At 45.9% G+C, this 14003-nt stretch overlaps 2 protein-coding genes across 54 annotated transcripts in view; both read right to left on the minus strand.

Moving 5' to 3' along the window:
* Positions 1-1066, minus strand: part of MADD (MAP kinase activating death domain) — a 78901-nt gene extending 77835 nt beyond the window's left edge. For 48 of the 49 annotated variants that reach the window (XM_081900532.1, XM_081900531.1, XM_081900545.1 and 45 more), the window contains exon 1: positions 946-1066. The gene's annotated coding sequence lies outside the window, so the exon portion shown is untranslated. Of the gene's footprint in view, positions 1-695; positions 836-945 lie in introns of those variants that run through there. The other variant, XM_081900513.1, reaches the window with a different exon arrangement.
* Positions 1067-1451: 385 nt separating this feature from the next.
* Positions 1452-14003, minus strand: part of NR1H3 (nuclear receptor subfamily 1 group H member 3) — a 35731-nt gene continuing 23179 nt past the window's right edge. For 3 of the 5 annotated variants that reach the window (XM_081902010.1, XM_081902012.1, XM_081902011.1), the window contains exons 4-10: positions 11428-11694; positions 10432-10640; positions 9365-9544; positions 8412-8511; positions 7492-7605; positions 5858-5952; positions 1452-4069 (exon numbers count right to left, since the gene is read on the minus strand). In XM_081902010.1, coding sequence (XP_081758136.1) covers positions 3923-4069; positions 5858-5952; positions 7492-7605; positions 8412-8511; positions 9365-9544; positions 10432-10640; positions 11428-11694 — 1112 coding nt within the window. In that variant the 3' untranslated portion in view covers positions 1452-3922. The remainder of the gene's footprint in view (positions 4070-5857; positions 5953-7491; positions 7606-8411; positions 8512-9364; positions 9545-10431; positions 10641-11427; positions 11695-14003) is intronic. The other 2 variants (XM_081902013.1, XM_081902014.1) reach the window with 2 other exon arrangements.

The following is a 14003-nucleotide window of genomic DNA, read 5'->3' on the forward strand; positions in this document are numbered from 1 at the left end:
ACCAACATCAGGCAGTCGCCCTCCTAAACCCATCTATACGCACGTAACACACACATACTGTGTTTTTGTGTGTGTACACACACACACACACACACACACACACACACAGTACACACATACAGTGGTACCTCAGGTTAAGTACTTAATTCGTTCTGGAGGTCCGTTCTTAACCTGAAACTGTTCTTAACCTAAAGCACCACTTTAGCTAATGGGGCCTCCCGCTGCTGCCGCGCCGCCGGAGCACGATTTCTGTTCTCATCCTGAAGCAAAGTTCTTAACCCGAGATAATATTTCTGGGTTAGCGGAGTCTGTAACCAGAAGCGTCTGTAACCTGAAGCGTATGTAACCCGAGGTACCGCTGTACACTGCTCCAGTACCTGCCCTCCTAAACCCATTTATACGCACATAAACACACACAGGCACAGTACCTGCTGCATCCCGCTAATGCCCTAAGCTTTATCCCTTTATCCCTCCCTGCCCCCCCCCCGGCAGCTCCCCTCCCCATGCGGCTGCGCCTCATCCACCAGCGCCTGCCAATATTTCTCCTCACACACACACCTTCTCTGCGTCAGCCGTCGGCACCCCCCGCCCGAACGCCTTTCCGTTCCGAGCCCCCCACTCGTGCCTGCTGCCCTCCAACACCCGCGCACTCCTCCGCCCTCCCCTCCCGGCCCACGCGAGCTCCGCGCGCCCACCTGCTCTCCACCGAGCAGCCCCTCAGCCCAGGCGCCACTGGCTGCGTATCCCGCCGCCGCCTCAGCCGGCAGGTCCGGTTCTCTCTTCGCCGCCGCCGCCGCCGCCACCCCGACGCAAGCGAGCGCGCCTCCTCTGCCTTCCCCACAAACCCTCGCCGCCTCTCAGCCCCGCATATGTCACAGACAGGAGGCCGGGCGGCGCCCCATTATCCGCTTCCCAGCCGTTAGCGCGAGGCCTGCTCGCCTTTACCTGTCAGACGAGGCCGCCGCCGCCTCCTCGTCGCGCACCGCGCAGCTCAGCCCCAGCCTTAAAGCCGCCTGGCTCCAGTTCCGCATCAACAGCCCGGGGAGGAGCGAACCAACAAGCCGGAGGAGGGCGGGGAGCGGGAGGTGGGAGAGCCAAACCATTCAGCCGCTCGCAGGGGGAGGGCGGGGCGAAACGCAACCAGGGAAAGCGGCGCGAGAACCGAAAGCGGCGGGAAGAGGCGCTGCGGAGTCCCTCGCTGCTGAGGGCCTCGAGAGCGCCGTGGCCCCCGGCTGGGCCCTGCAGGAAGGGGTCGAAAAGCGGGCCGGAGCCGCGTTAAGCGACAAACTCCCCCCCCCCACGCTACTATGTGGGACATGGGCTGTTAAAAGAGGCGTTATAATGAGCACGAGCAGGGCAACCAAAGAACCATTTCAATCCAAAGGAGATGCCACATGTTCTCTCCCCCCAAAAAAAGCAAAAACCCGCTACCCAAAGACATTTAACAATGGTCGTTTACTAACAGCGAACATGATGTATTAGTTTTAATTTTTTGCATAAACATTAGTATTTTGCAAACAGTCAAAAATACAGAATTAAACGTAAAGGATATTGCAACAGCAAAGTTATATATAAAAAACAGATTTTACAAATTGTTACAAGTGCTTTATAGAGTGAGTGAAGGCCAGTGGTAAGAGACCAACCTCAAGTGCAAAACAGACACAAGGCCGACACCGTAGGCATGGCACTTGTTACAGTCAACAATCACATTGGTTCATGGGTCCAGGCTCTTAGGATGGTTGCAGGGCAAGCGATTTAAATCCCAACAAAGGAAGCACATACTACTGCAGTGCCAGGGAATCGCAGATTTAATTCCTGGCATGAATTTGTTTCTTCTAGCAAACAGAAGGATGGGTGTTTTTCTTCAAGTAAGTTAATCCTCTATGCAAACTTAGGTATGCTTAAGCACATTGATTGGGTGTGCCTAACTCTGCATAGGACCAGGCTGAAAACATTCAACTACCGTATTTATAACGGTATCAACTTTAAAGGAAAGTCCTTAGATAAAAACTTGACATGTTCAAAGACGAGAAGGAAGGATTATAAACCTACACCTCAAAATAGATTTAGGCCACTTTTTTTTCTCAGTGTAAACTTGGATCACACATGCAAACTGATATTTTTCTTCCTGAAGATATCTTAGGGCAGCAGAGGAAAAGATTGTTTTGTAAGACAAGTTTGGAGTGAAGAACCAGGTTGGAGGGGAGAAAGTTCTTAACTCTTTGCATACCTGCCATTTTTTGCTGCAACAGTTCTCCAGTTGCTTTTCTTTCCACAGGGGGTTCAGAGACATATTTTACCCTTATAAACATTATGTCTGGAACTCTATAGAGGAAATGGCTGGTAGGGAGGGGAGTTGAAGTTGAAAATCAGTGGGAAGGATAAGGGTTAAGCACCACTCTACCAATTCTGTTCCAAATTGCCTGTTTCAAAGTGTCTCTTCTCATACAAAAAATAGACATCAGTACCCACATTACACAGATACCCAAGTAATGTTTGATACTATTACAACATATATACACACCCACTGTAAGCTCATACAGATAGCTCAAAAAACAAGGACAGGGAACATTCTTGATCTCTGGAGTCCAGGCATAGAGATACTTTCCCATGCAGATCATTCCTGTCCACATGACTGAAGGAGTAGTACAAGACATGACAGAACATACAGCTGACATCCCGAGCTAACCACACAAATCTCTTGGATTTGTGTCCTTGGAATGTTCCTCTGATCCACCTGGCACAATATGCATTCCCCGCAAGCCAAAAAATAATGAACTAGGCATGTTCATATAGACACAACCTTCTACGAAATCATTTGTCATGTTTTCATGTTTATGAAACCCAAAAGGAATACAGGTGCAACAAATGGTATCTACACAGAAACAGTATGGCAAGGGACAGCACTGATCTCCACTATGCCAAGACCATGCCTGACTGTGGGCAAGAGGGTTGATAGTTATAAAGCAAGCATGCTGCTCAGTGCAGATTCTACAGGTAAGATGTGTCCCATGTTGAAGCTGTGCTAATCTGCAAGTTCACAAACTTTATAAGGGCCACTTCACACATTGCTCATTGAGACTACAGTCCTATGTGTAATCAATTGAATGCAAGCCACACTGAACTCAGCAGGACTTACTTTTTAGTATCCATATACAGGATGGGGCTGCACAAATGCATGTTGTGTGTACATGTGATGTACACCTTCACATTAGAAGCAGCTGCATAGCAGGGATTGGTTATTGGGCATGGCTCCCTGTGCATTTTTGATATACACATGAATGGCCCTAAAATACCAGTGGTGGTATTTGAGAGGCGGGGATAGGAGTTGGGAAAGGAAATATCACTGAGTTTTCTTATGATACAGCTTCCCTTCCAACCTTCAGAGCCCCTTTGAAAAAGTCAACAAAATTGCATTATGGTTACAGGTTTCTGAGGGGGGGAAATCCGTCAAGAACCAAAAACTACTCGAGATTGCCAGAAACATCTATGAATGAGAAAATGTATTTAGAATATTCAGTCCAGACAACTCCCAGTAAACTAAACAAACTGGATACATAATGGGGGCGTGCCTCTGAAACCCTGAGGGGGGGTGTGGGTGTGTATGACAGGTCCTTGAAATTAAACACAAGATAAGTGCCTGAAGAAGGAGAGCCACTGGAGAAATTATTAGGGTGGGTTCGTCATCTCTACTACGTTGAGGTGTTTCAGTTGTTCCATTTCCGGAAGGCATAAAAATCAAAGACTCAAGCATTAACTGGTCCATCTCAATTGCCTTCTGCATTGTTTCAGAACAAAGAAACCACAAGACCATAGCCCTCTGCACTGAGCTCCAGTGTTTTGGAGAGGGGAGGACAGCTTCTGGTTAGCAACAGTCAAGGATGGGGTTGCTTCAGCTAGCTGGTGCACAGGGACAGTGCTGTCATTCATTGACATCCCAGATCTCTGAAAGAAGGGGTGGCAGCTTCTTGTCCTGTAGCCGAAGAGCAAACACCTGTTCAGAATGGACGCTACTTAGAGTCCGAAGACTGACCAGTTTCATTAACATCCGTGGGAACATTAGATGATCCTGCAAGGTCATATGCAAAAGGACAATGGTATCAGTCAGAGCCAAAATTCTACTTCAGTCTCAGCTTCTCATCAGCAAAGCAGGACTACTAATGACTTGCTCCCATGGTAATAATACTTCAAGGCATTTTAGATATCAGCGTAATTAATAATGTTAAATCTAAGCCTATGCCAATCAGTTCAATTGTAAAATGACTCGGCAACCTCATAGATTGCAATGCACTATGCCAAAGAACCCCAAGCTCCTTGCTCAGAACAAATTATGCAAATCATGGACATTTGCATGAACTGCTTTGCACTCTTTGCATAATGAATTTAAATCTTAGTATTTGGGTTTTTTTGGGGGGGAGGGGGAAATGGTACCATCAAGAACTGGGGAGTTAAATGACAAAGCAAAAATCAAAGGACTACAGGGCAGAAAGCTGAGGAGCAATTATATTGTGTACTAGGAGGCTTGGACAAGAAACAGTATTATGTTCTGTGCGCTAAAAATCCTGTTCAAGACTTGTGTTAGCTTCCAGACCTTCAAGCAGCACATTTCAATCAATTCTCTCTCCCCATCCCCCAGCAACTACAGTTCAGAATCAGAATTGTATTATCTCCCAAAACAAGAATGTCTAACTTGTGGACCTTCCAGATGTTGTTGGATGCCCATGAGCCCATGTCAGCATGGTCAATAGCCAGGAATGATGGGAATTTTAGTCCAGCAACATCTGGAAGGCCAGTCCACCCCTGGCCTAAAAGACAGCTGGACAGCTCCACATAGGGAAGGTTCCCCAAGATCTTGAGGAGCTGTTGACAGTGCTAGCAAACGTAACTGACTATAGGTAGTTCCATATAAAGAGGAGGCAGATAGAGGTTGTACAAGGCTGCATAATGTATATAGGATTGCCCATCTCTACGGGAGTCTAAGCTGTCACAGAATGTGCGGTAGGTGCATCTCCTAAACTACAGTTCCTTTAGGCCACCTTCATTTTCTGCACATGTAAAGATTAACTTGTTATAGAAAGCAGAAGCATATGGTGGCTGAAAAGGCAGAGGGCCTTCTTGGCAGTGGAGCCTGCCCTGTGGAGCGCCCTCCCATCAGATGTCAAGGAAATAAACAACCATCTGACTTTTAGAAGACATCTGAAGGCAGCTCTGTTTAGGGAAGTTTTTAATATTTGATGTTTTATTGTGTTTTTAGTATTCTGTTGGGAGTCGCCCAGAGTGGCTGGGGAAACCCAACCAGATTGGTAGGGTATCAATAATTAATGAGGAGGAGGAGGTGGCTTACTGTGACAATGGAGCTGAAAGCATCTCCAGTACATATTTGCTTTCTGTCCTCAAGCTCTTATAGAAAGGGGAACTCTTTGAGTAAGCCCCTATTAGAGCTGTAATGTTTGCCCCGTCTCTGTTTCTTTTAATAAATATTAGATAGCAGGAAAGGAATAGCAATAGCAGCACTACATACAGAAAGTCACAGGTGCATCTCCAGATAAAAGGATTTCAGCTAACAGGGCTGGGAAAGATGTTTGCTTGTGAGTTTGCAGAGCAGCTGCTAGTCAGAGTATTATTATTATTATTATTATTATTATTATTATTATTATTATTATTATTACTGAATTAGACAAACAATGGTCTGATTCACGATAAGACAGATTCCTATGCAAACAGAATCATTTGGACATGCAGTCCAAAAGACCAATCAATACAACTTTAAAAAAACCCAAGTACTTTAATCACAATATTATTCTGCACACATATTTTTGGCAATACAATCATTCTCAGAACTCAGCCAGACACTTACGTTTGGTCTGTGGATGCAAATGTAAGAATGAAGGGCTTCTACGTAGGTATGCTGCAACCTTTCCACCAGGGTCTGGTCTTGAACGTTTGGCCGGTCTGCCAATAAGCAAGACAAAAGGTTCATAGGCAGCTGAATGCAGACTAGTCAGACTGAGGCTAAAATCCAAATACGTACTCAAATCCACCAAGCCCCTTCCCAAAGTCCGGCTCCACAACTGTCCATGCGCCCTACAGCTTAGACATGCACAGGTTCCTGTCACGTGAACCATTTTCTCACACCTGCTGGGTTTTATTCATGTTCATTAAGAACAATTATTTAACTCCCACCAGTGACAATGGAAGAAGCAAATATGAGCTAGGCTGCCTCAACCTTATAAGGTTATTGTTGTAGCAGCAAGTTTTATTTCATCGTAACAAAACTAAAATATCAATAGAAAATAAATTCCTAGAGCTGAAAAGATTGAGATCATATATATGAAGGACTTTGAACATTCTGAAGTGCAATGAAACATGGAGAGGGGGGCTCAGACCCTACAGATGTTTTTGAATCATAACTCTCATCAGTTTTGACTATTGGCCATGGGGCTATGGGGTTGAAGGAAAATGTAGTTTGGCACCATCTGCAGGGCCAAAGGTTGCCTAACCCTGCTTTAAATAATAATAATAATAATAATAATAATAATAATAATAATAATAATAATTTATTTATACCCCGCCCATCTGGCTGAGTTTCCCCAGCCACTCTGGGCTGCTATTATGTTTAACAATGAGGAGAACTGCTGAGCTTTGGCTAGATTTTTTTTTTAATTACTTGCAGCAATACTTTTCTCTGTATTAAAGCATCCGGAAAACAAAACATGAGAAGCAATTTCACTGTGACCTCCTCACCCAACTCATATATTTCTATACACTTTCACACAACTGGGGCTTAGGTGTTTGGGTCTTGGGGGTGGGCACAGAATCAATGAGCCAAATTCTGTAACTCCAAAAAGTGAACCAAAGCTAAGCCACTTCACACATCCATGTCAAGATGACTTACTTCCCTGCCCCCCTGACAATATAGGACAAGAGTCACCAGCATAGTTCCCTCCAAATGCTGTTGGACTACAACTCCTATCAGCCCCAGCCAGTGATCAGCAGCTATGGGAGTTATAATTCAACAACATCTGGAGGCTACTGCACTGGATGCTGAAGAAATAGGAATACTCCCAAGCCATAAAGTGATTACTATGTCTTCCACAGTCCCTATTTTTCATCAGAGGCTTTATGAGCATCTTTTACTTCTCAACCCTCTTTTAGGAACAGATGTATAGTCCCCATGAGAACAATTATATTAACTGGGTTGTTTTTCTATCATATTGTCACAGCGGACTCTTTCCTGAGTTACTCCTGCTCTCGGAGACTCAGGAGGTTGACAAGTTATATATGTCAAGACTTCCACCTGGTTCTCGGTATGTTTCAAAGACCGATGATCCAGAACATTAATTCACAGCACAAATTATCCTTCAGCATCATCATTAGAATCTTATTCTATGCTTTATCTATGCGTGTTTCTTCGTAAGAAAATGGTATTAAGCTCCCACATACAAACTCTTATTTTTTTGATTCAGCAACATGAGCTCCCAGGCTTTTTACCTGCAGAAAAAATGCTGATAGCAATTAAAAGTGCATATTCAGCATCATTGAGTTGCAGTTCATTCATTCCCTTTGAAAATCCAAAGATGGGGTTGATGAACTCAAACTGAAGGCCTGGGGGGAAAAGACAGCAGGCAGGAAGTTAAAAGTCGACATTTCTTTAATGTAATGCAAAATACTTTTTAAAAAAATTGAAGGCATTTGAATCTTAATGGTGCTCTATTCTTTCCCATGTTTTTGTTCAGTAGTTGCTACCTTATATTCACAGCACTGTGACACTAGTTCCAATTAGAATAACTGTAAAAGCTAGCCAGTCCTGCTTAATTTTAATGAGTTTTAGTAGAGTCATGGAATCGTAGAGTTGGAAGGGACCCGAGTCATGTAGTCTAATCCCCAAGTGGTTCTCCATCCCATTTGAAACCATACCAGACCCTGCTTCGCTTTGCAAATGTGCTGACGGTTTTATTGCTGTACCACTAGGAGTCCTAACTTTTGTATTTTAATGTTTGTATGTTTTAAAGTACAGTTGTACTGTAATTTTTTTATTGATTTTCTCGTTTTATCTTCTTGTAAATTGCTTTGAGGTTTTTAGCGGTACATAAATGTTATTAAATAAATAAATAAAATAGCAAAACAGAGCCCTTTAAGCCTAAAAAAAATATCTATTTTCAAGTACAAGAGAAATCAAACCCCACTGGAATCACTTGGGAATTCCAAAAGCAGGATAGAATGAATCATAGTGGAAATTTCCATATTAAAAGGTGCAGCCGAGAATAAAAATGCCAAGTTCAATCACTTAGAGCCTAACTTCTTTTGGAGCAGAGTCTGGACTTTGTTTTTTTTCAGCATTAAAAAAAAAAGCTGCCCACAGTGAAGAAGAAAAAAGATCTCCTTGTTACTCTAAACTGTGTTTAGCTCACCAGCTTTGGCAAAGTCATCCCGATTATAACTTAAGTCCTTCAAAAAAGTGATGCATTCTGTTTCAGGATTGTAGCGCCGAGATGTCTCCAACAGCATCACCTTAAATGTAGGAAACAGAAGTCATTAAACGTCTGGCAATAAACTAGCAGGACACATCCCTGCACCAATAGCCCTCAGTAAGATAGTACACAGTGGCATGGATCCAATTAAGTGCTCAAAGAAGGGAATTTTCAGACCTGCTCCTTTTCTTACTATGTCAGGATTTGTGGCCTGCAAGGGAAAAGGCAGGCAAAAGTCAGGTCCAGTTAAGTAGGTTAAATTACAACAAGGCAGGTCAGGTTACACTAAATTGGGTCCGGTTAAGTAGGTCAGGTCAAAGTCAGTCAGCTCAAGACAAATCAATTTACTACTAATTTGGTCATGGTAGGTTCCAGTAAACAGCAACCAGGACCATGGACAGCTCCAAATGAGCTGATGTAGAAGAGTATTGTCTCAGCAAAGAACCAGGTGTCACATGAAGACTTTAAAATGCTCCTGAGCATTTTAAAAATCTTTATTATCTAAATTACAATTTGGTGGGCAATTCCTACATTTGATTAATCAAATTTACTCACTGTTTAATGCCATTGTTACAGGTATGACACCAAACCCATCCACCTCAATAGGAACACCTGCCAAAGTGGTCCCCTGTAGCTGCCTCTTCTTGCAGTGGCAATCGAGGTGCCTGCCATTCAGTTGGGGGCTGATGCCAGTAGCTAGGCATGGGTGGGGTGGGGGCCGTAGGGCACAACGAGGGTTTGTTGGGCGGCACGGGAGTCTGTTGGGCGGCACGTTGGCTGGGCACATTCTGCCCCGCCCTGACAAGCTTTCACCAGCCAGGTGTCACCGTTGTTTATGACTGCAGTGACAGCTGCTATTCCTTCTGATGAGAGCGGCAGGGTGTAGGTCTTACCTCTATTGTAGATGTCTTCAGAAGAGCAATCTGATCTTCCCTGGTGAGCTCCAGGAAACCTGGCAACTGCTTTGCAAAGTCCACAATCTCCTGTACAGAAATGATTGCCAGCTCCGTAAAATGAGCAAAACGCTGCTGTCGTGCTTCGCGGTGAAGAGGATCTGAAATCTGAGGCCACGGCTGAAGTTTTCGTGGGAAAGCCATGGGGAGAAAAGGAAGAAAGAGTCTGATAAAGGTTGGAAGGGAAAAGCAAAAAGTCTCCTGAAATGAACGAGAAATATCCCACTTCTTCTACATCATCTCATATCTCTTATATAGACCCAATCCAAACAGCCCCACTATTCTTTGCTGTTCAGCAGTCTATGGCTAGTTATTCCAGAACCCCAAAAGCCACATGATCCATGGTCAGCACCTTAAGTCCACAATTCCATTGGGCATCAGCATTCTGACCCCATCTGCTCTAAGGTGAAAACAAGCTCCTCCCAGGGTCTACAAGCTTGGGCCTTAATGCCTGGGATATGCAGGACCCTTTGGGATTCATGAGAATCATAGAATCGTAGTTGGAAGGGATCCAAGGGTCCCTTGGAAGGGATCCAAGGGTCTAGTCCAACCCTCTGCAATTAAGGAATCAATGAGAAGTACAGTCGTACTTGGGAAGTTGAACAGAATCAGTTCTGGAAGTCCATTCGACTTCTGAAACAGTCGACTTCCAAAGAGCAGCTTCTGATTGGCTGCAGGAAGCTCCTGCAGCCAATCGGAAGCCATGGAAGCCCCGTCGGACGTTCGGCTTCCAAAAGAACATTCGAAAACTGGAACACTCACTTCTGATTTTCGATCGTTTGGGAGCCGGAATGTTCAACTCCCAAGGTGTTTGGGAGCCGAGGTACGACTGTATCAGAAAATGACACCATCCCCGTTGAGTATGGGATATCCCCACCCCCACCCCACCCCTACATAAAATTTGATGAACGTGCCAACTTAAGTTATTCAAAGAGGAGCTTTACTGAAGGTAGGCGAGGTCTGTTTTCTCCCTCTAGTTCAGAGCCCCACCTAAACTGTGCTTTTACCGTCACTTTGAGCCTGTCTGTGAAGGAGCGCCGATTACACTGCTGCTGAGCTGCCACAAGCTTTTCTATCATGTCAAGCTGCTCCGGTGTCATTTTAGGAGGGGTGTTTGGGGGGGATAATGAGCTCTGGCGCACAACTACCGTCCGAGACTGATCGTCTTCCTGCTTCTTCAACTTCTTCAGCTGGATTTGTTCTTCAGAGAGAACACCTAAAAGGGCAGCACAGAAAGGGAGCAGTGAAGGGACAGCTGGTTATACGAAGTACACAATCACTAAATTAGTGAAAGCATTGGACGCCTACGCAATGCTGCAGGATGGAAGCAAAGTGTCTCAACATTTATTGTTTCCTAGGTGGCAACTCCACATTTGGGGTTGGCATCCACCTCATCAGCTTGCCCTATACTGACAAACTCACCTTTTATTCATATGGCTCCTATACAAGCAACCTATTCACATTTCATGCACCAACAAAAGATTATGCAGGGCAAAATCAAGTCTCCTGAGACTTTCTGCTCTCTCCTCCCCACCCCTTTAAATACAACTTTCTAGATCTCATGGCTGTGAAAGATTCTCTCCCCCCCCCCCACTGTGTATGTACAGCTGCCTAAAGGCGTTTAAAGGCTACACTTAATTTACCCTTCATATATCTATCCCTCTTCATATTTCCTTGCAATTACCTGCTCATCCCCTCACCCTGCTTGAGATTGCCCATCTTTTAACTTGCCCAATGGACCTAACCTAGTCCTGTTTGCTTTAATTGGTCTCTGAATAAAACTTGGTTGAATACCACACTCTGAACTCAGTGAAAATTGGAATATTATATTTTCAACTTAAGCAAATATTATTACACAATTTCACACTTTTTCTGAGCATACACCAGATTCTATTAACATATAGTCACTGAATATTTTTATGCATAAGATGGAATATTGCAATAAGGAGACCTTATTGCTCCTACATATTCTCTGGCCTCACATCCCTGCTCTTGTCACCTACATTGCTCTCGCATGCCTGCCTCGTGGCATTTGCGCAACCGGCACTCCTGACACTTTCGCCGCATGTACATGTCCATCTCACACCTGCCGCCATTCTTGCAAACATACTGGGCACCCTTGATGACGCTGCGTCGGAAAAAGCCCTTGCAGCCCTCACAGCTGAGGACATTGTAGTGGAAACCCGAGGCCTTGTCACCACACACTCTGCACACCTCGTTGCCAAGCATCTTGGGGGCTGGCCCCTTCTTCCGTTTCAGAGGGGGCGTTTCTGTAAACACAGATAAGGATGAAAGGGGTGGGGAAAGAGAGGCTGTAAGATTTCATCCAGAAAACAAAGGAAGACCATGCCTCGTAAGGTATTTTATAGCAGTCCTTCCTCACATAAGGCTGAGCACAGAGAAACTCCACATCTCAGTCCCATAAAAACACGTAAGGGCCTAGGCCGAAAGCGGGTGCAGATTCTTCCTCCTCTAGTTTAGCAAAGTCTTTCTCAAACAGTTCTAGAGCCCATGGGGTTACATTAATATTTCTCAGAGTCAATTCAAACAATAAAACATAACAATTAAAAAAGATGTGTAATACCTCCACGAACGTCTGCCTCGTCTAGCGTCTATTCCGGCGAACCTCTGTGGCAAACCTGGAAGTACCGGAACGGGTTACTTCCGGGTTTGCTGCTCATGCATGCGCAGACATGGCGCTTTGCCCTGTGTCCTTGTCGGCCAGGGCTCCAGAACAGATACTGGACACAAAACAAGGTACAACTGTATAAGGATGCAAACAAGCCCTGTGACCAGAAGCGTCCTGAACTTCCTCTTTCAGGAATAAAGGACTTGCCAGAACCTTACTGTCAGGGAACTGACATCTAAAGCGCCGGAGGTGCAAAGGCTCACTGAGGGTGAGAGAGCAGTAGCAGCGGAAGAGGGAACCAGTAGAGGGCGAGCAAGAACTCCAAGGGAAAGTGAGTCGGAGGGATGGCTCAGAGACGCTTCAAGCGAAACCAGTGGGGAGGTCTCAGGACCTCCTATAGGGACACCCACACCTCGACGGAAACTGTCACGCCGAGAGGCCAGACGACGTGTTTCCGTTAAGGAGCTTTTATGTTGGAAACGTTTCCGAAAGCAGCCACTTTCGGATTCTACTAGTGATTGACGCAGCCATGCTGGAGGGGCTCCGTCACAGGCAGAGGTTTGAAAGCCTGATCAAACTCTGAGGGACTTGCATTTTACGCACAAGCAGCTCATCGTCCCATCACAGCAATCCGAAAGTCACCGAAAGCCAGCTTGTGCAGGGAGAAGCATCATGAGCAATCCAGCCGGAACCGGGGAAGCAGGAGCAGCTGGAGGAGGTCCAAGCCTGGAAGAAAGGTACAGGGCGTTGGAGATCCAGTTGGCGCTGCAAACGGCGAGGCTTGAGGAGAGGAGGGCTCAGGATGCAGAAAAGGGAAAGGAGAAAACCACCCCGCTCGCCAGAAAGGTGCCAGGATTGGTGCAGAAATTCGGGGGGGATCCCAGGAACTATCATGCCTTTAGAACAGAGATGCAATACGCTCTAAACTTGCAGTTTGATGACTTCCCCGATGAGGAATCGCGAGTGGCGTATGTGATTGGCCATCTCGAATCCGGGGCGAAAGATTGGGTTAGACCCCTGATGGCAGCGAATAATGAGATCTTAAAGGACACGAGGAAGTTTTTTCGTGCCATGGACCTGATGTTTTCCAGCGATATTGAGCAGGGGGTGGTGCGAAGGCAGTTAATGGCTTGCCAGCAAGGAAGCAGATCTGTCCGTGAGTACTGGACTGAATTTACCATGTTGATTCACAAATTGGGGTGGGACCTATCGGCGGAGCCCATCCAAATGCTTTTCGAAGAGGGGCTTTCTTCAACCGTCAAAGATGAGCTTTCCCGGGGCCCCAGGGCGGAGTCTATGGACCAGTTAACCAAATCTGCGCTGGCCATAGGAGCGCGCCAGGAGGCGAGGGCTATGGAAAAGCGGGAAGGGAAAGGAGACCGTTGGAGGGAGTTCCGCATTCCAGACATTCCAGAGCCACCTTTCCCGCCGGCAGAGCCGATGGAAGTTGGAACAGCGCGGGCGCGCGCAGTTTCAAATCCCAGTGAAGGGCGGAAAAAGGAGGGAAAGAGCGCCAAGAGATGTTATCTCTGCCAACAGCCAGGGCACTTTGCCAGAGTTTGCCCACAAAGAAAGGAATGGCAAGGGATGGCAGGAGCTGTTGGGGGAAAGGAAGAGGAAGGCAAGGAGCAAGTAAAAGCCAACGCCTGGCTGCCACCGTTGGGGCACAGCAGCCAGGCCAAAGAGCAATGAAAGTGCCCATGCCAGAACCCCCCAGACCCGCTTTAGTGATAGAGGTGTTACTAGAACTGCCAAACGGACACCCACTAAAGGTCAAGGCGCTTTTGGATTCAGGCAGCTCCTGTAATTTCATGAGTAAGGAGTTTGCAGCTGAGCACCAGATACAGACTATCCCTTTAAGTAACCCCTTGCAGGTGACTACGATTGACGGCAGAGAGCTGTTGGGGGGAGAAGTTAGCCAACAGACTGTCCCGATGATAATGAGAGTGG

Source organism: Podarcis melisellensis (genome assembly GCF_964234715.1).
Source record: "Podarcis melisellensis genome assembly, chromosome: 1".
In the NCBI taxonomy this organism is placed as follows: Eukaryota; Metazoa; Chordata; class Lepidosauria; order Squamata; family Lacertidae; genus Podarcis; species Podarcis melisellensis.